This window comes from Mixophyes fleayi, chromosome 7 (assembly GCF_038048845.1).
Source record: "Mixophyes fleayi isolate aMixFle1 chromosome 7, aMixFle1.hap1, whole genome shotgun sequence".
Lineage (NCBI taxonomy): Eukaryota > Metazoa > Chordata > Amphibia > Anura > Limnodynastidae > Mixophyes > Mixophyes fleayi.
This window is the reverse complement of record NC_134408.1, coordinates 150,551,294-150,578,641: the sequence shown is the minus strand read 5'-3', so window position 1 is coordinate 150,578,641 and position 27,348 is coordinate 150,551,294. Positions and strand designations below refer to the sequence as shown.

The following is a 27,348-nucleotide window of genomic DNA, read 5'->3' as shown; positions in this document are numbered from 1 at the left end:
CAATCAGAACTTAGGTTTGTTTATATTTAAAGTAGCAGAACAGGTTTTTACAAATGAGTTTTGTGCATTACAAACCAGAGTCACGTTGTCTACTAGTAAACTGGCGCTAAAATTAGGCTGCACTTTGACGAGAAACGTAGTGAAAAAAATACAGTAGTGACAAATAATCTCGATAAAAATAAGTTACGTTTTCAGCTAGAGTACAAGTGTTACATTTCAAAAGGAGAAAAAAAAGAAAAGAAAAAAAAAGGTAAAAATACCAGTTAGTGTTTAAAAATAGAAACTAGTAAAAATAAATTCATATTTCATGACGTTTTTGTGCAGTCTCCAAACTGGACACAAATAGGAGGTTAGAAAATAAGACTGAGCATAACAGAGACATGTCTAGTGTCCAGTGTGTCGTGTGCTACAATGTTACAGTAAATTAAAGTGCCGGACTTGTGAAATCCCCTCCTGTACAGACATTTACTCTCCATAAACATCAGTACTAAATCAGTTTGTGCAAATAAGAGACCTTTATAGAATGTTGCAATCACATGGACGTGACAGACAGCAACATTATATCATGTGTAAGACCGCGTTACTGGTTGTGGAAATACAAGTTTCACAAATGTTTAATTTCCCTTTAATTCTTGTAGTCAAATATTTCTGTCTATTCTGGAATGTGGGTTTGTTTCATGAACCAACAGCCCGTGTTCTGCCAGTGCTGTATCTATTACTGTTTATATAGCACCCACCATATCAATCAGCGCAATAAATCAGTTACCACAAGATGTGACCAGTCTCCATCATTTCTCAAACAGACTAATCTAACATCCAGTTATCCCAGCAACTGTAGCTCCGATGTCAGCGGCTAGATCCCAGGTATGGGTGTGACCAGACGCCAACAAACATCTGTATGAAATAAGTTGTAGACATCACTGCAACGTTCATTAGGAAGATGTATTGTTAGAAGACACAACCCCCCTACTGTACATTAGATGCTTTTAGAGCATTATCCCACAACGTAAGCTCTTAAGTAATCACCTCTGGATCCATGTGTATTATAAAGAATGCCCCCCCACCCCCCCTTACTGGAGATTATTAGACTTCTACTCTCCTTACACTTGACCTCAGGGAATACATCTCCCCAAATATTTTATGTGAAGTTGAAGGAAGAAAAGAGTGGTTTTATTATACTATTCCCAATGTACAAGGCTGTAACCTGGTTTATCCTATCTGGCAGTATATATACACATTTTATAACAGTCTGGAAAGTTTTCCATACATTGGAAGGACTGATCAGATTTACGCAACTCGAGTAGACATACAGGCTGCTGCGCGACCGTCCTACTGGGTCTAAAAATAACTTCTTAGAAGGCAGAGCGCGTGGTCCAGTGTTTGATGAGGTACAGAAATAAAAATATACGATAGCAGCTGCCCTGCAGGGACATACATTGGGAAAACCTCTGACGCTTATGGAGACCCTGGGGGTTTAAAGACAAATTCACATTTACAGCCAACCTAAGTTGCAAAATACAATTACTTTAAACAGAAGAAATCTGCAGAGGTCGTAGACCAATAAAAGGGATACTGAACGATCCGGACCAGATCGGGGTCACACAGAGGACGACGCACGGGGGTCAGGTCCATACAGCAGATAATTACTAATCCTCATAGTGTTACCCCTAAAAGGAAATCAAGCATCCAGCGGTGGCTGCTGTAGTAATTCCCTGGGCTCAGGTGTAAATCTCCACGTCCTTTGCTTGTAAAATGCCAGGAGAGCAAATTCTTCCCCCTTCGTGAAGGAAACCGTAGCACAACGTCATCGTCGCAGGGCAGCAAACGTTAAATATTACCGAGACCGACAGCACCTTCGACCATAAATTCAGTGTAGAGTCCCAAGTCTAAGGCTCAGTCACCGCACACATTCCCAGTGGAATGTAATTATACCTGGTCATCCAGACAGACCGGGGAGGGGCGGCAGTAGAAAAATTCCAGTGTACCATATAAAAATAAAAACAAAATAAAAATTAAGTCCAGCTTGAAGGAGACGGAAAGGTGGCATTCGTCAGCGGCTCCTACTATGGATCATACAGTTTAGTGTCCAGTTCTCCAACCAAATCAGAAAGGTCTCCGCTGTGATTTAAAGCTCTGTGGTTAGCAGACACCTCCGTCTGGGGAGATCCTCCGGGATCACCGTGCTGAAAAGATAAAAAGTAAATCTTTCTAAATCTGCAATTGTACAGTCATCTCTGATTGATAAGGCGCCACAGGGCTTCATACAGACGAGTTAAATTGAATATAGGTTAAATTGAAAACACCATCATAAAGACACTTCATCTCACCTGGAGCTGGGGGCAGGAGTGGCTGGTGGATCCATCACATTATTTTGGACTTTCGGCGGTAGGTCCGTCTCTCCCCCGAGGTGACCGTTCGACACAATCCCACTCTGCAGAGATAAAGAGAACACCATCGTTTTACGGCTGGATACTGAATGATCCCAGCAACAGTCTCCTCGTGGCGGCAGTAAAGGAGTTAAATGATAAGTTGTTCATATAACACAGGTCCAGTCTGGTGTATTTCTGTTTGTAAGAAGTGAAAATATAGAGGTGAACACTGCAGCGTGCAGGTCTATAACCGCGCTATCCTCTGCCGGCTCTTGGATCATTATCACACAGACGATCGGGGCCGCAGGGGGACGAACAATCCTCTACCGACTCCCATAGTGAACTACAATTAACAAAACAACCTTGTTGTAAGGTAGACCTGGTGCTCAGTGATCTCCTAGAGAATGGAGAGGATGTGTCTGGCACAGCCCCCCAACAATGGATACCTCCCCCTCCCCCACATTCTGGCTAGGTGACCAGAGCAGATTTATTGGCCTTAAAAAGAATTAACTTTTTATATGACAAGATTTGCACTTACTGGAATTAGCCACCGGGGGGTGGTAGTTGTGGAGGTCGTGACCTAGAGAGAGGAAACAACAAGTCAGCACCTATCTGACCTAGGACTAATCAGTGTAACGTGTGACGCTGACTACCAGCAGTTACCGGTGGAGGGGCGTCTGTGAGGTCAATAAGGTTCTCAGTCAGGGAGGCCAAAAGCTTGTCCAAGTCCTCGGTTGCGCTCTGTAATGATGAAAGTTATTATATAAATCAAGAGATCCCAGAGAAATAAATGTAACGTTTCCTGTTTTCCTTGTATAAAACACACAGTACTGTGATACAATGTTTTGTACCATCCATATATGCAGCCAATTGCAAGCTAATGCTCTCTGTTATCAGCCACTTCAGACTGGGAGAGGTTCCCGGAATGGTCTTCTGATAAACACATCCCAACAAGAACCATCGTCATGACTCCATGTAATCCATATGTACAATAGATACACACACAACATGATATATATAATCTGTAGAGCCCTCAGTCTTCTCAGACACTGTATACAAACACCGCAGGAGGCCCGGACATGTGGCCCGTTCTGCTGAACACTCTTGAACAAGTTTGTGCAGAAATAGGTCATGTTTAACTGAACAGATAGTGATTGGTCTGTACAGAATTAGTACTCTATCTATTATGAGAACGCAGCTTCCATAGGTTTCTTGTAGCTGGATAACAACATTTCTATTACAGGTTTGGGATAATTTTCCTTTGTACAAGTCTAGCGCAGAGATGTGCTTTATTGTGCTCTCTTCTCCTGCAGACATATCCCAGAGATTGTCAGTAAGACACAGATCTGAGGACTGTGATGGACTCTTCAAAACCATACATCTCATTCCTGTATTTCATGGCAGAGATAAGTGTCTGTTTTGTGGTCGTGCTGAAATATTAACACTTCTCAGCCTCATTTAATTTACCGGCTCTGGGTCACCAGCCTCCAGGATTTGTTGATAAAAAGTTAAATCCATCATTCCTGCCCCACATCGTAATAAATCTCCACCCTTATCTGTTAGTGATGTGATCTCTTCTAGGAATCCTTCACCTGGATTTCTCCAAATGGATCTGTTGTGGCCACAAAGTTACATTTCTGTTTAATTAGTTCCCAACATTTCTGGCCAATATAAGTGTATATCTCAGAGGGGTTTTGTGAGGCGGTCGGAGGACAGGTTTTCTTCTGATAATGTGCCCCATACAGATTACTTTTGTGTAACCTCCACTCTATAAACCTTTCTGTGTCCTCAGGTGATCTGTGACTTCTGCTTTGTATATCTGGTTAGATTACATCCCGCCCCATAGTGAGGAGAAGGCAGCGTCCCGAGAGGATCTATTTATCCCCGGATTAGTGGAAGCCGAATGAGTCCATCAAGTATTGAGGCTTTTATAAAAATGTCAAAGCATTAATGAATCAAGTGGAAGAGTGTCCAGACTTTAGCAAATGCCACATTTACAGTTTTATTTTATTTTTTTTCAATCTGTTAAATGCAGTATATAAAAATTGTGTAGAAATATGTCATGTTTAGAAGTGTACTGTGCACGTACTGTACCGCTGGTCATACAGCTCATCCGGTCTACACAGTGACCGACGGAATAAGCCACACGCGCTGCAGTAACAGTAACTGGATTTATAACAAGAAATAACAAACCATCGAGTATTTTCCCAACACACCAATCTCTAAAACATACTGTGCCTGAGTCATGAAGGAGAACAAAGCAAAAAAAGGGAGTAACTTTGCACCTTGGCAAAACCATGTTGCATTGGAGGGGGAGGGCATGTCCTGGATCAACTTTAACTTTCATTGAACAAAAAAGTTTTATCAAGTATTTGTGTGCTACATATTGTCCTTCTGTGCACAATAATAAACTAATTTACACCCCATGCATCGTAACATGGGTTGTCCAGTAGCAAATTTGCTCCTTTTTTTTTGCTTTGCTTTCCTTTAGGACTCAGCCCACAGAGTGAGTGATCCGGATACCTTTATTCCCGACACTTCTCCCAGAAGGGACCCTGCGGATGGAGTCGCTGCGTTTTCAAGTTTAGATTCTTTTAGTTCCTGATTCTCAAAACTTCTAAAGTAACGAAAAAACAAAAAAACACAAAACAGCTTAAACAAAATCCCCAAATGAGCCTGGATGACTAATTACTGAAAACAGAGTCAATCGCCAACATACACTTTATTTTAATGTCAAATTTCAAAGATGTGTAGCTCTTAATGTTCTATTAATATTTATCTGCCATTAACAGACCATGTTCGCTACAGATATAACTGTCCAGGTTATTTCAGGTCTTGGTTTTAGTATCTGAATTACATTCTAGACTTTGCAAAAAGTTACAAATATCTTTAAAGGTTCATTTGTATCATGTATATTATATTTGCAACAGACACAATCAATCAGTGTCTCCAGCTCAATGAAAACCCAAAGTGCACAATTCTGTCCTGTGGACACTGCAGCCCCGGTGTCTCCCGAACATCCCTCTGGAGCGGATTTAGGCTTTACGGGGGCACTAGACCCAGGAGCAGGTCTTCTGAAAGATACTTTGGGAGGGACATGTCAATCTCCCAGACTTAGTGGTGCCTGGCTAATGTGTGGGAAAACTGTATATAAAGCCCCTTGTAAAAGTGTAAGTGTACATCTACTGCCGTTACAGTGTGAGTGTAACAGAAGGACTGGGATGTGACACAGGAGCCGAGCATGGGGAGAGGATCACTTACGTGAGGAAGAAGCTCTGGGCAGGAGACTGCGACTCACCGAACTCCGGACAGTCCTGAGATAATGAGCAGTTATTGATTTTCACAGTTACGCTCCTGTAGAAGGGAGATTAGAGATCATCTCTGCCAAATGTTTATTATATATAGGCACACATACATAAAATATATATATATATATATATATATATATATATATATATATATATATATATATATATATATATATATATATATACATATACATACATATACATACATATACATACATATACATACATATACATACATACACACACACAGGATCAGAGACACACACCTGGAAGATGTATCCTCTGTGGCCAAACTCTTATCAGTAATCCCCAAATCATCTCTTGGAATCTGAGAAAAGCAAAGACATACTCCTTATACCCAGGTGTCAGAATACCCAGGTAATACAGGATACACCTTATATAACAGTAACAGACCAGAACACCGCAGCCAGGTACAATGCGGGCGTTAAGGGCTCAGTCACCCAGACTTCCCAGCTCCGTGTCCCAGTTTCTCACCTTCTGGTTCGCTTCCACCTGCGCTTTCAGGATGTTGCTCTTTATATCGGTCGGCAGCCAGAGCGGCGCAGACACTGGAGTGTCCATCACGTTATTCAGACACTTGTCCATCAGCTTCACAGGTTCTTCCTACGGTGGGTAAAGATGGGGGAGGGTTAGTGGATCAGGGGACGGGCGAAAAAAATAATGTAATAACTGGTATTTATGGGGGAAGTGAAGCAAATAGAAATCAGACTTTACATTAGCTAAAAAATATGATATAGATCTAGGGACCATAAAAGGGTCAACTAGACTCTTAATGGAGAACTGAATCTTTAATTTGGGCCATTGTTATGTAGATCTAACTGATTATATATATATATATATATATATATCCATTGACAAAGACATTTGTTGTATCATGATGGTAACAGTCATGCCCCATTTTGTAAAACACATGCAAATAAGCTTTGTGAATTCAGACAGCTCATCACACACTACATTTTATCTGTTTTAAATTGGTGTCAATCCTTCATTGCAGGTTTAGGGATATATCAGAGGCATCGTGAACTTTCAGGCTATTAAAAAAAATAAAATAAAAACAAACAAAACAAACACCACAACAACTTATGGTTGTGACGGATTTAACCATTAGATTTTCCAATTAAAGCCTCCACATAGCTAAAGTCTAAGCACCCCTTTGTGTGACGAATAAAACCTAATACACATTAATCTCCCATGTTGCAGATTTTATCCCTTGGATGTGATCTATAGCTGCAGACTTTGCTTGTTGCTCTCTCCCCTAATCAGGAAGTGTTTACATAAGAAATAGTGAGATGACACATGAAGATTCTACTGCTCATTACGGGGGTCTGTAACAGAGGGTGTCTATGTGAGGAGCCCCCAAGTACCTGCTTGCTCGCATTCACGTTGACATTTAATCGTACCGGAGGAATGGACACGTTATTGGCTTCCAGATTGTTCAGTTTCACTGTCATATCTTCAAGAGCTAGAAAACAAATGGATTGTTATAGTATTTATGTTACAGAACCAAAATGTATCAAACTTCCACCATGCGGAAACGGACAGTTTCTGGGCAGAAGAAGGTGGGCATATTTTGGGGGTCCCATTTGTGTATTAAATTACTTTGTAGCTATGCGCCCAGCAATACGCAAGATCTGCCGGCTACAGGTATTTATATAGTCAGTATAAAGACGGGCAATTTGTTTATGTCGGAATTTTTACAGTAGTTGAAATAGACGCATCATATACGGATAATGTTTTACAGGACGTCCCAGATAAGACAATGTGCGCGGAAAGACTGCAACTAAAGGAAGGTTATATATTTACAGGATATAAGATATTTATAAACATAATGTCACTTAATACAAGAATAAACCAGCAAGGTTCAAGTCCAAGGTGCAGTTTCTCCCATATAATAAGTGGTGATTATTGCCAAAATTGCTCCCGTGGTTCAGATATAATTTATACACAGAAAGAACCAAGCAGCCGCCAAGCAGTCAACCGACGTCCCCCATAAGAGTAGTCTTGTGTCCCCTAATATAAAGGGACATATTAGTGTATGACATGTAAACAACAATGGAAAGGGTATGTAATATCTAGTATTAAAAACCACACTGTAGGATGAAATAATTTAGCTTGATTTTGCTGCAGACTGGAGCAGCCGTTAACACTCCCGCTGCTAGGGGAACTACAAGTTTCAGCATGCTCGGCTAAGCTTTGTTACACAGTGGCGATACAGAATAGCATTGCACAATACACAGGCTTTAGGAGTTTTGCACAAGCGGTCTCAGCAGTCATATTTCCACATAGAACATACTTATTATTATACTGTATCGCAGGAGCCCTATAACGCATTCCTTACCTGGTGCGGTATCTGGGGGCTCCAGTGGAATCTCCTCCAAGCAGGGGTTGTAGAAAGCCAAGCCTCCGGCATCCAGTCCTGGCACGGGACTCGTGTAGACCGGCAGAGCCAGATCATCAGTAATTTGGTTTTCCAGCAATTCCTGGCTATCAATTAAACCAACAAAGCTGTGGGGGCAGCAAGGTACAAGTTTAACAAAACGGCCAACCCAGGGTGGAAGCAGAGAGGCGATATCCTCTTACTGTTACCCTGTGCCGTGCCGCTACCTCTGTACCCGCTCAGAGTACCAGTCCTGTGTGCCAGCCTGCCTGGCTTGGTGGTATAGGGTGGATATTTTAAATAATTTTTAGACATGGAACCATCGTTTCTGCAGACTGAAGCCCACAGGTTTAACTCAAAAGGAGGGAAAAACCGCACCGGGTGGTTCATATACTTCCTCAATAATATATCAATCCTGTCTAATGGCATCATCCATAAAGATTGAGGATCGGTGCACCCGATCATTAATACATTGTAAGTCAAGACACAAGGGAAAGAAAAGAAATGATCAAATGGGGCACTCAAAACGAACCCTAAGTTAGGATTATAATGTATGTATATTAATTACTGTAAAATACTTCTTTATTGATATTCATTAAAACATTCTCATAGCGAAATATAAAAGGTGATAAATGGATGAAACTGGTATAATACAACAACTGATAAAAAGACAAACTGAAATTTGTCTTGCCGCGTTGCTACTCTCTTATACCACTGGACTATTATAAGTTATAATGTATATTATCAATATTACATCTCCGTGGTTAACGTATTCCTGGATATTAGATATAAAGTAATGCTAAATATCTAACCTCTAATAATGAGAGTATAAATAAATATGATACCCCCTAGATAATAGAACAGATATATACCAAGAGTTTGATAAAACTGGTGTGATTGACATATACCAGTTAGTTGAGATAGGTAAAACCCAATAGTTATCTCATATAAACCATATATTAGGTGTAAATATTATAATTTAAACCATTGGGACATATGAATCTCCTGGAAAAATACCTCCAATCTATGTAGAGGTTGAGTTATTATACAACATATACTATAATAGTTGTAGCTTGAAGGTATTAATATGCACTGTATTAAACCTTTTTACAATGCCCTAAATGTAGGTATATTCATAGGTTCTTATCCCCTCTTATTTATGCGGGTTTAGGACTGCAACATACTCAAAGTTCATTGGTCCTCTTAATTATATCAGGACCACAATTAGATAGAATCAAATAAACAGGTTGTATATTCATGATTATAATTTAATCCATTGTCCTGCTATCTTCCCTATTTCCCCATATATAAAAGGATCTATCTATCTAATATGTAGATGGTGCTATGGTACTGAATTTGCCACAGCTGTGTCAGGCTGCAAATTTAATTAACCAATGTGAACGTTCTCAATATCAGGGCTGCAGCGTGCACAGAGATCTCATTAGGCTGCTTTGAGTTTTATAGTATATGTGATCAGATCTGTTTGCTATTAGAGGTTAAACTATCTATTAAAACTACCAGGATTGAAGAGAGCATTAAACGCGGCGTCCGCCGACGCGCGTTTCGCTAGAAGCTTTTTCTAGGCCTAGAAAAGTCTCTGTGCACGCTGCAGCCCTGATATTGAGAACGTTCACATTGGTTAATTAAATTTGCAGCCTGACACAGCTGTGGCAAATTCAGTACCATAGCACCATCTACATATTAGATAGATAGATCCTTTTATATATGGGGAAATAGGGAAGATAGCAGGACAATGGATTAAATTATAATCATGAATATACAACCTGTTTATTTGATTCTATCTAATTGTGGTCCTGATATAATTAAAAGGACCAATGAACTTTGAGTATGTTGCAGTCCTAAACCCGCATAAATAAGAGGGGATAAGAACCTATGAATATACCTACATTTAGGGCATTGTAAAAAGGTTTAATACAGTGCATATTAATACCTTCAAGCTACAACTATTATAGTATATGTTGTATAATAACTCAACCTCTACATAGATTGGAGGTATTTTTCCAGGAGATTCATATGTCCCAATGGTTTAAATTATAATATTTACACCTAATATATGGTTTATATGAGATAACTATTGGGTTTTACCTATCTCAACTAACTGGTATATGTCAATCACACCAGTTTTATCAAACTCTTGGTATATATCTGTTCTATTATCTAGGGGGTATCATATTTATTTATACTCATTATTAGAGGTTAGATATTTAGCATTACTTTATATCTAATATCCAGGAATACGTTAACCACGGAGATGTAATATTGATAATATACATTATAACTTATAATAGTCCAGTGGTATAAGAGCAGCAACGCGGCAAGACAAATTTCAGTTTGTCTTTTTATCAGTTGTTGTATTATACCAGTTTCATCCATTTATCACCTTTTATATTTCGCTATGAGAATGTTTTAATGAATATCAATAAAGAAGTATTTTACAGTAATTAATATACATACATTATAATCCTAACTTAGGGTTCGTTTTGAGTGCCCCATTTGATCATTTCTTTTCTTTCCCTTGTGTCTTGAAGCCCACAGGTATTAGGTATAATGAACGGATTCATATTTACAGGTTTACAATACAATCCACATTACGAAAACTCAGTATAGAGACTTAGGGACAGACCATTCTGTAACCAGAGTTATGGATTGTGGTTCCCTTATATACGAGATTAATGTTACATTATGAACAAGGCTTTTGTTATTTCTCCCCATTTGTGTTGCAAGAATGTTTCTATCAGCACAATGATGGCAATGACTTGAGCCGTTTAGTGTCTAAGACCCCAATGTCTGGGACGCTCTTACTGACACAAAGTGCTGCGACAGACCGTGCTGGACCCTGGGCAGTAATTACCTGCTGTGTAAGACAATGAGATCATTACGTCTCTTACCGTAATCCAGATAATAGCTGCCCACTGTAACCTCAGCTGACTGTACCATAATTATTCCTCTGCTGCTCATAAAACCGGATTAACAGTAACCAACAATCTAATTGAAGATTTTGTCATAGTGCAACAAACAGGACATTTAATTACACAATTCACAGTCCTTGGGGATTTGGGGTTTTGTTTTTTTTGTTTGTTTTTTTTAAATAAAATATTTTCAGTTTATATGTATGTGACAGGTACAGATTGTGCCTGAACTACAGAAACCAGCGATTAATTATTGGAATAAGTTTGTGCCCATATTCAAATAGATTCAATTCAGGGTTTCCAACCCTTCAATGTCATATTACTGACACATTACTATAAACAAGAGGTTATCAAAATGAAAAGTAGCTGCATCTACAACAAAAGGGGGCACAGATTTTGTGAATAGGGGGTTCATAGCCCTACATCATCTCAGAATCTCTGGAGTGTATTATTAGATTTTTACAGAGACCGATCATTTTCTAACAGATTAGTGTAAATGTTACTTTTAGTAAAATTTACTGACTGTTGGCTGCTCACAGCTGCTGATAACGGCTCATTTCTCCCAGTGATTCCTCATTCTACAATATTTCCTCTTTCTGGCTCTGCTGGGACAAGACGACCTGAGAATATTTCTGAGCTAGAAGTGATCAGCAAGGTGGGAAAAAACTCCAAACGCAACAATAGAAAGACGTATCCGGCTGCAAGAAACGCAGAGGAGGGGGTTACGTGTACTGACTGATGGGGCCAAACCTGGTGTTTTCTTATCTGTTAAATTCAGCAAATAGTAATGATTCAAAAAGGGCCTCATTTTGAGTTGGGTTTACAACATTTTTTTAAACAAAATATATCTATTTCCGTACCACATATGTGCACAGTACACGTCCATAATTAGATCTTTGCACCCCTGTATACTTGGGACCAGGAGCTGCAAATCTTAGGATGCAAAGGAAATTATTAAATTTTATGTATATAGTGCCTATTATATTACACAGCCCAGTATAGAAGATATATAATCATTCATATCTGTATATGCCCCACTAAAGCTTACAGTCTATAATCCCAACCACACAGACACCAGGGTCATTTTGTCAGAAGCCATTTTGTCTCCTAATATGTTTTTGAAGCGTGGGAGGAAACTCACGCAAACATGGGAAGAACATACAAACTCCACACATGTGGTTCCTGGTAAGAATTGAACACATAACCCCAACACTGGGAGGCAGCAATGCTAACAACTTAAAAATAAAACGTTTCTGTTCTCCACAAATATAACGGGTAGAAATTGTAATGTTTAATGTTTGGATCATTTCCAAATAGGACTTAAAACTTTGCCTTCTTTTCAGCTGGATTATTTTCTTTAAACAAAACACATTACTGGTAACTAATATTTGGATTTATTCAAAAACCTCAAGTCAATGTTTAAAGCACGTTCAGTTCATTTTCTGCAGTCAGCTCACGGGCAGTATACAAGGAGTCCGGGACACCCCTGTAAATCAGGGGAGACCGAGTGCTTGAGCAGAGGGGCCCAGGTGAGTACGGACTGCAGATATTGGATCCACACCCTAAACATTCAGCAAAATATGAGACATACTCGCTCTCACTGCAGCAGGAAACACAATATCCATTTACACCGTTATTTCACTACACTGTTATTTAAACAGATTATGGAACATGTTGAGTGTCTTTATCCCAATGTGACCTCTGCATGAGATGTGTGAACAGTACATCGCTATACTGGGTACAGTAACAGCACCGACAAGGTCAGGGAGGTCCTCAAGGTGGAAAATTAACACTTAGACCCCACTGATGATCACGGCCATATCTGTTTTCACCCATCTCTAGCATGGGACAGGGAGAAAGGCTTCCGGCATTCTATAAACGGTGACCATGCGTCTCTAACTGCAAGAAATTAGCAATTTATCCAGCAGACGATTTTAAACTTTTGTTTTGAGTTCTACATGGTCCATATACCAGTTTGTAAATCCACATGTAATTATAAATCAGTCATGGCCGTCGTCGCAGTTAGCGCTCGGAGCTCGATGGGTTTCCCAGCATTCTTTGCGTTCTGCTGATAAACAAAACGAGTGTAGCTTGTGTCCGTAAGCAGCGAGGGAGAAGAGGACTGCGCCTTCCAGTGGCTCCCGCCTTCCTGTGCGGTAACGGCAGGCCTATATTTTTAAAGTAAAATTAATACTAAGGAAACGGTATCAGAAAGGAAAGATCAACAAGACCGGACAAAGAGGAAAATGCCTCAAACCCAGATCACAAGTAGGAGGAGGAGATTAGGCAGGAAGGAGGGAAAAATCATCAATCCTTCATCTTGGAAAGGTAATTATGGATCATTTATTGCACGTAATTTTCAGAATAGAGCCACAGAAAATCCCTCTGCTGCTTGCGAGAAGGATCCCGGATCCAAAGACAGCTTGACGTCTTTCTATGGTCAAAGTATTGAGTAATTGAAGATCCCCAAAATCAGAGGGTTAAAGCTGAGAAGCAACAGATATAGAGCGACACAGATCATTCAGTACCCAGAACCCCCAGACTGGAAGAGTTGAAGCCAGGTAGTTACAGTATGACACAAGCTGTGTATAATATGGATATCAGTATATTACTGCTGATATCCATACCGACAAGACCCAACACCAAGCGCTCTCTACACCCCATAACCACCAAGCAGGCACCACCAGCGAAGGAGCCGATCAAGGCACAAATTTTGCACAGCAGGAAAGTTTGATTTGATTTGATTATTGGTATACGAGAAGCAGCGTAGCACAGAGACAGCAAGGGGCACATGATAGACAATAAAACATTGTATCCAAAACACAATCTATCCTTCTAAAAAGAAACAAAAAACGCACAAATGTACTGTACCCAAAGCAGAGGTACCTGATGGACAAGGTCATCTATACGCTACTGTTTGACAGCGTTTAACTGATTACTATGGAGTAACGGCAACTCTCGTGCTATCAACATGGTTATTAGAAAGGGCATTTCATCTAACTGGAGCTATCCTGCCTATAATATACACAGCGTTCATAGGATATACATGTTAGGCTGCAAATAAGTTCTCACATTTAAAGGTTTTCTCTGAATCCTACTAAAACCAGCCCTGTATCGGGGGAGGGGTGGTATATTCCTCACTTAGATATATGTGACTTCTCTGCATCTGGAGACAATATTCTCCACATGTTTAAAGGTAAATGCCAACTTTTCTGCAATTATTGTTCCTTTAAATTATGCCTGAAATGTCATTATGCTAATGAATCCCTGTTTATATTGCAAAGTTAGATACACTCCCTAATTGTGTGCATCTGACGGTACCTGCAGCTGATCTTGGGAGATTGCTGTGCATGTGAGTGGAAGCTATTGTTTTCAACTGTTTACTCTTGTAGCAACCTTGTATTTTCAGTTTAGTGGTCCATCAAGGACTGCAATACAAGGTGTTGGCATGCAATAACCAAATGTAGAACTACAACTACCAGCATGCTTCCATGCTGAAATGACTCATAGAGAATGCGGAATGATGTCATTTAATGAGAGGTTTGTCCGCATAATGTAAGAAGCCCGGACTAAGCTCTAAGCAGACACTCGTCCCTCGCATTCTGACAGTGATCGTTAGAATATTATGACACACAAACCATTTCTTCTCTGCGCCCGGACTTCTCTTAAGGTTTTCTATTTCTACCAGCATCGGTGCTGCAGGTAACGAGGTCACTACGGGGACGGTGGATTTCCCGGTCCACACCTGTAAGACGTACAGAGAGTCAGGAACCCGGGAAAACAACGGAATTATCTTCCCCAGGTCAAGGGCAATTACAGCTATTGTACACAAGTGATATTATACATTAATATTTATATACAGTGTGTGCGCGTGTGTAAATGTTGCCACTTTACTGAGCAAATTGAATTGTCCTCTTCTATAGGGACACAATATCTGGTACTATTTAAATCAATCAATAAAAATAAAACCAGCACAAAAAAACTTTGAATGAAACCAACAAAGTTTACAGATCTCTTTATGAGAAGACATGGACCTCCTTAGTGGATCACTGTACCAGGTCCCGACACTGATAAAATGGATATGAGGAGACCCCCAATGCCCCCCTACACTACAATATACAGGATATCATACTTGCTGCGATCCGTTGCTGTGAATTGCAGGATTAGTTCGGGCAGCACTGCTGGGAGAAAAATGAAAAGTATTGTTTACTGGACATGCTACACAAATACACACAGCGACTACCCCCGAATAATGGGCTACCCCCAGCCAATGCAGCAAATAACTGAGCACCTAGCCCAGCACTGGACAACCTGACAGGGTATGCTGGGAATTGTAGTTTCACAAAACCAGGAGAGTCACAGGTTGTCCAGGCCTGGACTAGCCCAACCACCACAATGAGCAACTGCCTCCGACCACATGAGCAAATCACTGCTCCCCCCCCCCCAGCGAGTCACTGCCACCCGCCCCCACCTGCAAGACAGCGGTCAGTCAGGGTCTATATCGAATATACAGAATAGAGGGACACTCACTTTGGGAGGTCTGGTCTCGCTGCTTGTGCTGTAAATTGAGAGAGGGGAGAAAAAAAATAAAAGTAAAAATCAGAATATTTCAGGTAGGATTTACAATGAAAAAGTATCTACAGCCCTCTGCAATCAGACCACTACTACCCAGTGTTTTTAGGTGTTTTCCTTCTTGACTTCTTGTTTTTCGGGGATATTTGTGGCATCCGTCACACGAGCTAGAACCAGAAAACCCCTCTTCCTATGCAGTAAGGTTACAGATGCAGAATCTGGGGATGTTCTATTCACAAACACTCCGCTCACAAAATATAATCTGTTTCCTCCATCAGAAACTTCCTGTCCAACATTACTATTCCTGTTGATAACATGACCATAAATCCCACCCCGCAAGCTCGCTGCAGAGGTGTAATCCTTGCCTCACAACTATCCTTTGTTCCCCACATTAACTCTATATTACATCATGCGGCATATATCTAAAAAACATTTCCAGAATACGCACATATCTTACCAAAGACACTGCAAAAAATCTAATGTATGCACTCATCATCTCCCGCATCGACTATTGTAATTCCCTCCTTACTGGTCTCCCCGATCCAGACTCCCACACACTAAAATCTATTTTGCACGCAGCAGCAAGATGTTGTTTCCTTACAAGTCTTTCTTCCTCTGCTGAGTCACTGTCAGTCTCTACACTGGTTGCCTGTTTTTCAACAAATCCAATATGAAATTCTTCTACTAACATACAAGGCCATCAACAAAGCTGCACCAACATACATCTCCTCACTTGTCTCATAATATCTCCCAACTCGACACCTCTGTTCTGCACAAGATCTGCGTCTCTCTTACACTCTCATCACATCCTCCCATTCTCGGTTACAGGACTTTTTCCGGGCTGCACCCACTTTGTGGAATTCCCTCCCTCGCACAATATAAGACTTTCCTCTAGTCTTCAAACCTTCAAGCGTTCACTGAAAACCCACCTCTTCAGACAAGCTTATAATATTCCTCAACCACCATCTTAATCTCCCTAGGTTACCCTATTACCACCCTCTACACAGCTAACACAAGACAACAACCCTCTGACCAACATAGTTGTGTGACTGATCACACAGCCCACTAAATACTTTGTAACCTTTGCATTCCAACTGGACAAATATGCAGTATGATGGAGCACTTACCCTTGTGTATCAAACCATTGTCCCATAGACTGTAAGCTTGTAGCAGGGCCCTCTTACCTCTCTGTCTGTATTACCCAGTATTGTCTTATTACTGTTTGTTCCCTAATGTGAATCGCTACAGAGCCTTCTGGAGCGATATAAATGAATGATGATCTGTTTGGAGATCACTCAGTCACCAATTACAATGTACCAAACCCAAAGAGCAGCCTAAACCCCGGGGCAGGGTCACATGTGTCATGGTGCTAAATCAATATCAAATTACAGTGATACCGTGGCTGGGAGTCTCTGCACAGTGATCATTTCCTCTGCACACAAGGCAGCCTTACATGACTAAGGATCCTAAAGTTAAATACTTTAAGTATCCCAATTCCTAAAAGCTCAGCCCTGTCCCCTCCCCTCCCTGGCTGTGCAGGGCTTCACTTAAAAGCCCTGCTGCAGACACCTAGTTTCTCTAACCAGTCGCCCCTCATGGGCAGCTCACTCACACATCTGACAGTCTTCAATGCCCGTCTCTCTATCCTTCCCTCCCACCAACCCCGCCAGAGCCGCGATCAGTGGAGATTGGCAGATCTCATCAGCCGTCAATAGAGAATCAGTTTCTCAGTGACAGAAACCCTGCACAGCCTGAGAAACGGAGCCTAAGGGGCCTAAATTACAAGAACATGTGTATGTGTATGTGTACGTGCGTACATGCATGTATTCTGTCTCTACTTCATAAATACACCAGAGAGAAGTAAAGTTACTCATCCATTTGGACCAAAGTAGCCTCTGCAGGGCTCGCTGGCACAGAGAGATGCGAGGGACGTATTCACCTCTACTCCCCCCACACGGACCCTGATCCCCCTCATGAACTGAACACGTCTGTACAGTGTATGTGTAATAGCGGGATTCTGCAGTAACATCGCACCTCTCATTAACATGGTTCTCCTCGAGTAGCGTTTGCTGGGTCTGCGCTCAAAGGACGTGGAACGACGTGGCTTGCTGGATTTCGTGGTCTGGTATTCGGTCTTCCCACTAACCAGAGACAGAAGGACAGTAACGCTCATCAGATCATAGTGGTAGTCATACAGCAGATAACTCCAAGTAAGATATACCCTGAATGGCAGAGCCCCCTCCACAGTCCCCAACCCATTCAGAACTGTGTGGGCTATATGCCAGGAAGTCCCCAAATTGGAGACTTTAACTGTGTCCGGTCAGTGTTGGAAAATGACAGTGTTTTAGTTCTGTATAAATAGGGCCTTTGTCACAGCGAGGTCTGGGATATAAATGTTCCACTTGTCACAGATCTGACATCAATCTCCCACAATTCAGCTACTTTGTTGGGGAGGGGGATGTTGGCTAAAGCAGACTGCTAATTTGCACATCAAATCCTCTCACTCTGAGATAATAATTGTGGACAGCACGATACAAAGTAACACTAAAGTCCATAGTATATCCGTTACTATAAAATACTAGTGATGGATGTATCCTAGAATAAGAGTTAACTGGAAAGTGTAAATTAATAGTTTAATAGATGAACTCCAAGTCCACACTATCAGAATTGATGATTTTTGTACCATTACTTTCTGAACCTTTAAACCAGCGATAGGCAACCGGATAAACTTCAGGGGCCACACGGACGGCCCTCTAACCTTCACAAGGGCCACATTTCAACCTTATCTCAGTAACAAGATAAAACCAACACCTATCTGTAATAACATATCAGCAGCATTTTCCACACGTGTTACACGCTGTAACAAACACATCTGACAACACAGCAGAAATGGCTCAGGGGCCCACAGGGGATGGCTCAGGGGCCCACAGGGGATGGCTCAGGGTCCCACCGGTTGCCCATCACTCCATTAGGCAATGGAAAGTGTAACAGATATTTCCAAATCATCAAACAGGACATTTTCTGGATTTGGTTTCATAAAAACATTGTGTCAGAACAGTTACAACAATGCCAGAAGATTTAACCCTCGCTCACCTGTATCTGAAGCGAGACCCAAGACGTATAAATCCGGAGCGGCTGGAGCTCTTGTGGACGGGGCCGCGGAGACGGAAGAAGGTGTGGTGCTCCACGGCGCACTTCCATAGGTGTTTGCAGGCTTTCGGGTGGTCCATCTTAAACACAAACGTGTGCTCCTGCTCCTTGCCCTGTACGTGGGGGAACAATAATTAGTATAGCTCTGCCCCAATGATGGGGCATCTCTAAAGGGTACCCCCATCCTAAATATACCACACAAAGGATCCCCATCCCCAGAAAATCCTGCTATGTGAAGCGGAGCGCCAAACCGCAGATCTCGGCACTGACAGACTATTGCACATCTATGGGCTTGTACATTACATTTAGGACTCTGCGGTTCTTGGGTTTTGGGGAAGGCGCCCGTAGGGTTATGGGTGGGTCAGTAAAAGTCGTCACTATTCGGTCAAATTATCCACGGTTTCCCAACCGGGTGTAAAAACTCTGCTTGTATGGGGTCCCCTGTACTGGACATCATCAGTGTTTCTCAAGACTATAAAAGGTCTGTGCGCCTTCAGATAACTTCAACTAATTGTATATGCCCTACTATAAAACTTTTACAGTACATCCCGATATTTACACCTATCTCCTTCTGTGCATCTCAGACATGTATTTATATCAGGTCTCAGCACTGGACACAACTGTATATAAACAGCTTTATGGCATAATAAAAGACTGCTAATGTTGAAACATGACAAGCAATATATTAGTGTTACCAAAGGGTAGGTTAGTATCAACTGAAAGTGGCCATGATTTTTTGTGGCTGAACCAATATTCATGGGAATGCAATTCTCTAGGAGCCGGTGATACCACCAATATGTATAGAAGTCATGGTTGTCACGTTTATGAATACGTATTGCGACTTTCTAAGTTATTACTGGTTCTTTAAAAAGAGAAAATATTGTTTACTCACAAACAGTGTTCTATGTATTCAGTAAGATCTATGGACAGCAGCTTTTCGTATACCTCGCTCCATTTGTATTTATTAACACTAATAGGAGCTGACATGTCGCTTACTTGGCCGCGGTAGTTTGATCAGCATTTAACTCCAACAGAAGAGCGCCCCTAGTGGCCAAATTATCATGGTAAATTAAAAAACAAGAAAACCTCTCCGCCCTCCAGCTACTATACAACGTATAGGACCCGTCACCCTCTCCTCACCTGCTCATCATCCTCCACAACCACCAGAGTCAGTTTGGTCTTCTTGAAATCTAGACGAGTTATTTTTGGCCTGTAGGAGAGGGAATGGAGGAGGTGAATATTTCAGTATGGGGGAAGGGGAATCCTCTACAGAGATACCAGTCTATGGTTTATATCACATCTTCATATACACAACACTGATATAGATAGTACTGTGTGTTGTTACTGTATTGTTATACACAATGTGGCTCATTGAGATGGGTGCAATGAGACGCAACAATGATGATTAGCAGCACTATCGAGCCGCTTCTGATTGGCTGATTGCAGCTTGACCCCTCCCATTGATATTACTTTGTGAGGCTGTTATATTATAAGAAATTGCGCATTACGTAATTATTTCCAGTTTGCACTGCGGTAGGAAGAAAACTCCCATTTGATTTTAAATAGGGAAATAGAGGTTTGTATTTAAATCACATTTTACAATGACAAACTTTCCCAATCAGTAATAACACGGTCCAGACTCTTCTCGCTTGTATATGACATTATATTATTATATTGCGTACTTTCACATTTACTACAAACACTTGCAGAGTACTTGATGCTATGGGGGTGCGCAAGTATTGTACAATTTGGAGCGCTCCTGTGTACACCCGTCTGAAAGAACATAATACAGCAACCAATATCTGCATTTATGGGCGATCGCCTAGTAATGCTAAAGCATTTAAATAAAAAAAAAATAGGTGTTCATAAAAAAACATTCCCTTAATTATTCTGAGGAAACAACATATCTTTACCTATGAAGACTAAAAGCACAAACAAGATACATCTGAACTTTTATTCTGAACATTATTAATGTTTTGATGAACATTACTGAACACTTTATTCTTTAAATATTTAGCTTTTTTTTTTTTTAAGACTTATTATAAGCGAGTGGCCATAAATGCAGAACATATGGATTACTTAAGTACACAGAATTGTTTCTCCTGACATATAGCGGCTCCTAGGAACGTGCAAGCTTGAGGGTGACTAAGTCACATCCCAATAAGAGCATTACTCCCAAAACTGCAGCCAGAGGCTCCACTTCCCCGTAGGGCTGAGGAGACGCCTCCATCCCAGCACTGGTGTTTAGCTCAATGGGACAGGCAAGGTCATGTTGTACAGAGATCCGCTTTAGGACATATTTCACATTTTTAAAGAGATTTCGCTGCGTAGAAAGATGACACATTCCTTTGGAATGACAACGGCTCTGGGTTACACAGATAATGCAGAGGAAAGAGAACAACAACTCTGCCTCCTAGTGGTAAACTTGCAGATTGCAAGGAACAACATTAGCTTAAACGTAGGTACCACATGGCTGGCAGGCTATGCTGGGTAGTTCCACATTGGCTGGATAACCTAAAGCCAGGTAAAACTTATACTACAGATTCTATATTATAGATTATATTAGAAAGTCATAAAACAATAAATCATGACAAAAAAAAAAAACATTTAGAAAATTTCTAAACTTTGGGAAAGTTTGGCGCTGAATTTCAAATCATCGTAAAATGAATAACGTTTCTAGTGCTAACAAAGTCACAGGCTTGCAGACAGGGCATTTATATTTTGCCTGGATTGTTTCCAATCGCATATTGTGCGAAAAGATCTTGCGCTTATTGAGCAATGTGGCAGCGTTCCCGAGCAGCCAGAATTCTGCACTGACCATTGAGAGCAGATCACCGGAACGAGGGCGATCTTTACCAAGCTCGGGGTAGGTGTACCAATACAGCAAGTTTTGCGGAGAAGTGCCAAAACTAAATTTAATTTTGAGGAGGAAGATTGAAATAAGAAAGAGGGAGGGTACGTTTTTTGGAGAACTTCTTACTTTGGGGAGAGGTGCGCAGTCCTTTTCACTCCATAAAACAGTTTTATTTTGCACTGGTGCTCAAATTTTAATGCCGACTTGTTGGACGCCCTTTGGCCAATTAAATAAAAAGCCTTATTCCGGATGTCCCATCACTCTCCCGGCTCAGATAAGCCAATAATGACACCAAACCGAGAAGCATTTTAGAATAAAGATTTAATGTTATGAAAGAGCCGATAATAAAATGAGAAAAAAGTTGGACTTTGATGCAATATTTACACTTGTGCGCACTGCGCCTCTTCAGAGGTTTCCACCTCTCCGCACACCCAAGTGCGGAAACATCTCCGGAGAGAGGGAATGAAGAGGAGCACTCAAAGAGTTTTACGCAAATCTAGTGCCCTTCGTAAGGGAGGACAAGAGACTCAAGATTAGAATATAAAGCGGACATGGCTGTTATACGGAGCAAAGACAGGAAAAAGGTCATATAATGCCAACAATCTAATTAAGGAAATATAATGGAAACGGGAACATTTAAAGCCAATACATGGTGTTACCAGCACTCCCTATGAGATAAAGCTTTATATTCTCACCTGGTGCTTTAAATGCTCTGTAAACATTTTTGGTAAACAAATTAAAAAAAAAAAAAAAAACACACAAATTGTCAACACTCCCCAGTTTCCCGTCATTCCGTCCACCACTGTCTGCTTGATCCCAAAACAGTTCTCAACAGACCTGATGCCTGGACAAGCAGCCAGATCGATGGTTCTACAAGGATTTATCTGGGTACAGGGGCCAGGTTAAGTCTTCCTAACACCTCAATCTACAATATAAAGTGGTTGGGACCAGCACACTGGCAGGAGGTGATACAGTGGAGACCAGTTTTCATGTAGTCTTGTTTTTCATAGAATTTTTTTTTAACATTTCATACTTTGCCTGAGAACAGTCTATGGACTGTATATATTACACAGATCCTGTATACGACGTTCCAGTCCAAACATCCCCACCCAGAACCAGAACAGATCTATTGAGGCAGCGTAGACGGTGACTATCGGGGGCTGTCTCTAAACAAATCACCAACGAGATCATCCGCTGGCAGACAGCAGTGTGTAATACTATCTATTTGATGTTCGGAGGGACGTTCTCTTACCTTTTTGTCCGTGCTTTATTACTGCGTCTGTTCCCAATTGTAGAGTGACGCGCTGGTGCTATAAAGTAATTAATATTCCCATAATCCCCTGCAACCAGGTGAACCTACATACCAATAGTAAATGTAAAACTTTAATTACAAAACTTACCAGAAAAACAATCCAATCTTTGTTTCACCTTCAAACACCAGGACCCCTGTAGGAGTCAGTCCGAGCTGGTAGTCATTCCCGTCCCGAGCCTGTTCAAGACACAGCAGAGAGAGAGAGAATAATCCGCTAATACTGCGCACAGGACCCACAGGGGCGAAAGCCAGACCGTCTACATGTACAGGACCACAAGCAGCTCAACACAAACAGGAGCGGAAATAACAATGCAAATAACGGGTAAGAAAGATACATTAAAGGGAACAGACAAAACAAAGGCTGACTCATAATGAGGGCACTTCTTATAAATAAAACCATGCACCTTGTGTCTGCATACAGCCAGGGCGGTTAGTGGTTCGCTCCGCACATATAAGGTAATGTATTTATGTCAGTTAGCATCGCTCACCTTTACAATATGCATGTCCACCCCGTACATCTCCAGCCACTTTGCTTTATTCAGAAAGTTTGTCTCGGCCTCTGAAGGAGTCTGTCCCCTGGAAGACACAATCATTAATGCCACAAAAGACAGCTGACCCTGCGGTAATGGTTTCATCGGTAGCCCAAAGACGTACAGATATGACACAGGCTTCAAAAATCATAAATAAAAACATAAAAATAAAGGATGAACCAACAGAATACAAATCAAAAATGTTTACATTTGTTAAACATAACAAAAATAGTATAAATATAATTATACAGTTATGGATGCATTAAAAAAAAAACCGTTGATGACACCTGGGGCTAGATTTAATAAGTTGCGGGTTTGAAAAAGTGGAGATGTTGCCTATAGCAACCCATCAGATTCTAGCTTTCATTTATTTTGTACCTTCTACAAAATGATAGCTAGAATCTGATTGGTTGCTATAGGCAACATCCTCACTTTTTCAAACCCGCAGCTTAGTAAATCTAGCCCTTGTAGTTAATATAATACCGAATGCTGGAAGGATCTTACACGACAACCAGCACAAAGGTAATCCAACAAGTGGCTGTCTGGTGGATCTACACTTCTGACACACCTTGCTTTCCATTACAAAGGCCAAACAAGGAACAGTACACAGCGACCAATCTCAGCGAGAGGTAACAGCAAATTAATAAAACCAACTTATGGCACCAAGTGTAAAGGGCAACAATTCATCAGTTTAGGAGCAAAACCGTCCCACTCCAAGGTAAATTGGAAATACAGGAACAAACCGCTGTATAATCCAGACGCACAGTTATACGGACCCCACACATCTAACAGGAAGTGTTCCGGGATTCAGATCAGTGTTCAAAAAAAAATAATATTTTGAATAATGAGTTCAGAACGTGGAACAGATTCCAGGATCCCGTAGTACATATAGATCAGTAATACAAACACATCTCTATATAACACTGTGTACTTTTACAGCTCGTAAATTTAAATTTAGTGCCTACCACTTCTAGTTGTGTTGTATAAGAAAAACCAAGCTGTCAAGAACGGGGTTAATGTTATGGATGTGAAACACTTAATGCAGCAATTATTCTAGATGATGAGCGCGATGGGTCAATCAGAAACCACACATCCATGCAGAATCTCCCACGTTAAATTATGAGTCAAGAAAGTGACCTCGCAAATCAACTGGAAGGTTCTCACTGAGAAATAACATGAAATAGATGGATGCAGATAGATAATGTTGTGAACCTACCTGAATTCCTTCCACTTCTCAAACACGGCCAGTTCCAGCTCCTCCGTCTGAGTCGGTACAAAGCGGAACTCCGACACCAGATCCGGAGTATGGTCTGAAGGGTCGAAATCTCCCAGCTCCCCTGAGGGAAGGAAAACAGATTTATTAACAAATGTACCTTGTAAAACCCTCAGCTTGTCCATCATCACACGTACAAACACTGCAGATCTATTACAGTCTAAAGGGATTTGTTAAAATATTTTGGCCCTGCAAAGCCAGTGCTGCTTTAAGACATTAGTGGGCCCCTAATCCCATTTGCAAAACAGGAGGAGAAACTTGTGGCTGTATCCCAAAATCAGGATTCCACTAAGGGGCGTCGCTGCCCCAAGGAAAATTTGGATGAGGGCCCACTGATGTCACCCCAGCCTTGGGTGCATCGCTGCACACTCACATATTCAGAAGAGGTCCCCGCTCTGTTCTTACCCGGCACTGTCTGCTCCCCCCCCCCCCATTCCCCTACCCCCTCCTGTTGGGGTTAGCTCACCTACAGGATCCACTGGTTCCCCTCCTCCAATTCCCTTTGTAACAGATAAATATAGATATATACATATATTTTCTTCTGACAACAATAGTAGGCATAGTATGTAATAAGACCATGTACTTTCCCTTGATGCCAGTTACAGTTACAGGATCTTATTGGTTCAGGTGCATAAAGATTTTATATATGGAGAAGCAGAACCTCCGATAAGTCAGAACAACGGGATCAGAAACATGGTTATCAGGGCAGATTCAGAGCTTCTGAACCCCTTCTAGATTGGGGACGGTTACGGTGATCAGAACCAGACTCGTCACGTTCCGACCACATTGTATGGATCTTTGTTTTTGGCCACCACACTTGTAATATTTGTGGACGTCTTAGTGAAATAAGCAGTTTCCCAGACTGCAAAACCCTCAGACACATGGGAGCATTATATACAAACAAGTAAACAAACATTTTCTGCTCCTGCTGCAAGTTTAGTGAAAGCAGAATGAACATGAACTGGAAGCTTTCTGTGAGGATGCTGCGATTAATCACACAAGGAGGATGGAGGTAACGTTAGTGCAGGATTCCTCTGTAAATATCATGTTTCCAGGCAGTGAGACACAATGCTGCTAAATCCGGCTTAACATCCCGTCATCTAAACACAATCGTCTTATCCGTCCAGCAGCCAGACAGGGGGCTTACGGCCTACCACTGGTTATAGCGGGCATTCACCGAAACTTCCCTTATGCAGTTATCAAGGTAATGGTTTAATCAGAGTCTGCCATGCAAAGTGATGACATGTTGTGACTAATTAGCTTAACGAGACACAAGACAAAGGCTGATGTACATCAGTGATGGGTGACAGTACACAACACACAGGAAATTCACCCCCCCCCCCCTCCATCCGAAAGGAAGTTACCCCCTGTTCCCCGGTTCAATGTCCATTGATTTCAGTAATATGACCCTCTTGGTGCCCCTTACCTTGTAGTGTGTACGCTGCCAACTGCACACAGGTGTCAAACGGACATTCCAACCTTAAAGACAAATATACAAGATGATGATCAATAAACAGTAACATTCTGGTCTACGTGATTGAGGAATAAACAATTCAGCTCGATTGCCAGAGAGATCTGCAGTCATTCTGAGAACACATATGCAAGACCAGATTGTGACCACACGGACAGCAGATTCGGCAATCTGACTGAATGAGTCAATATATTCAATATATTGTGGTTGGCTGGTGACCGAATACACAAAACAATGTAATTAATTAGCAGGTAAACATCTGTTAAATCCTCATTAACAGTGGATTGGGCAGAATGATTGTTAATGGGTCTGCAGAACATTCCCCTGTTCCATCCACTCCTAGACGGAGGCATACTTGTATAATCCGCAGAGCATTTCATGCTGAAAATCTAGGATTACAACCAAACACCGCGGATGCTTTTGTTAACTGAAATCGGACATTTAAACAGAGGTTACCTGCAAATACATTATTAGAGGAACTCTACTCCCGGCAGCTCTCTATTATCTAGGCATCTAAAAAAAATATGTTGTTAACTTCAAGTCAATGGTTTTAATATTTTGCAAAAAAAAATAAAAAAAAATTAGTGTTAGCTGTGTGGGTCAGCAAGTGCAACTGCCAAGGCAACACTTACTTTCCACTAAGGATATCTTGCTTCAGTTGCAGCACAAACAGGTACCTGAAATAGAAAGAACAGTAAGTAATGGAGAATCGCCAGGAATTCGCTATACTAACAACTCTGTGCTGATATAGGAGACGCTGCCATCAAAAGGATACCAATTCCAGGGGAGGCCGACTTACAGTTGACCAGTCAGCTACACACAGTGGAGGCCGCCTCTGCTGTGCGTGGATGCCAAGTCCTCTAAGATCGTTGTGTTTTATTTAATTCACACAACATATATTTTATGGTTAACATGACCCCTTCACCCTGGAACACTTTAGGAAGCCCCAACACGTTAGCAGGCGAGATGTGAGCGTCCGGTCCCAGGTCAGGCGCGCCCCTCTGCAGCGCACGGAGTCGGCTCCTACCCTCCACCAGTGAAGGATGATCAAACATGACAACAGTCCCAGTGTTTGTGTAAATCACACACCATGACCGAACCAAATACACATTGCAGTGTTGAGTATATAACAAGTATACAAGTTATCAGCTGTTAGCCTGAATGTCCTTCCGTATGTACAT

General features: G+C 41.4%; 1 protein-coding gene across 6 annotated transcripts in view; it reads right to left on the bottom strand.

Annotated features, from left to right (window-relative positions):
• Window positions 1-3: 3 nt before the first annotated feature.
• EPB41L5 (erythrocyte membrane protein band 4.1 like 5) overlaps window positions 4-27,348 on the bottom strand; it is a 48,930-nt gene continuing 21,585 nt past the window's right edge. For 3 of the 6 annotated variants that reach the window (XM_075181132.1, XM_075181133.1, XM_075181134.1), the window contains exons 6-26: window positions 26,800-26,844; window positions 26,123-26,175; window positions 24,640-24,760; window positions 23,382-23,469; window positions 22,982-23,070; window positions 19,868-19,937; window positions 18,671-18,840; window positions 17,612-17,718; window positions 15,536-15,563; window positions 15,138-15,186; window positions 14,644-14,750; window positions 8,037-8,203; window positions 7,063-7,160; window positions 6,173-6,301; window positions 5,944-6,005; window positions 5,631-5,723; window positions 4,893-4,986; window positions 3,033-3,110; window positions 2,908-2,949; window positions 2,328-2,431; window positions 4-2,183 (exon numbers count right to left, since the gene is read on the bottom strand). In XM_075181132.1, coding sequence (XP_075037233.1) covers window positions 2,126-2,183; window positions 2,328-2,431; window positions 2,908-2,949; window positions 3,033-3,110; window positions 4,893-4,986; window positions 5,631-5,723; window positions 5,944-6,005; window positions 6,173-6,301; window positions 7,063-7,160; window positions 8,037-8,203; window positions 14,644-14,750; window positions 15,138-15,186; window positions 15,536-15,563; window positions 17,612-17,718; window positions 18,671-18,840; window positions 19,868-19,937; window positions 22,982-23,070; window positions 23,382-23,469; window positions 24,640-24,760; window positions 26,123-26,175; window positions 26,800-26,844 — 1,852 coding nt within the window. In that variant the 3' untranslated portion in view covers window positions 4-2,125. Of the gene's footprint in view, window positions 2,184-2,327; window positions 2,432-2,907; window positions 2,950-3,032; window positions 3,111-4,892; window positions 4,987-5,630; window positions 5,724-5,943; window positions 6,006-6,172; window positions 6,302-7,062; window positions 7,161-8,036; window positions 8,204-14,643; window positions 14,751-15,137; window positions 15,187-15,535; window positions 15,564-17,611; window positions 17,719-18,670; window positions 18,841-19,867; window positions 19,938-22,981; window positions 23,071-23,381; window positions 23,470-24,639; window positions 24,761-26,122; window positions 26,176-26,799; window positions 26,845-27,348 lie in introns of those variants that run through there. The other 3 variants (XM_075181136.1, XM_075181135.1, XR_012678329.1) reach the window with 3 other exon arrangements.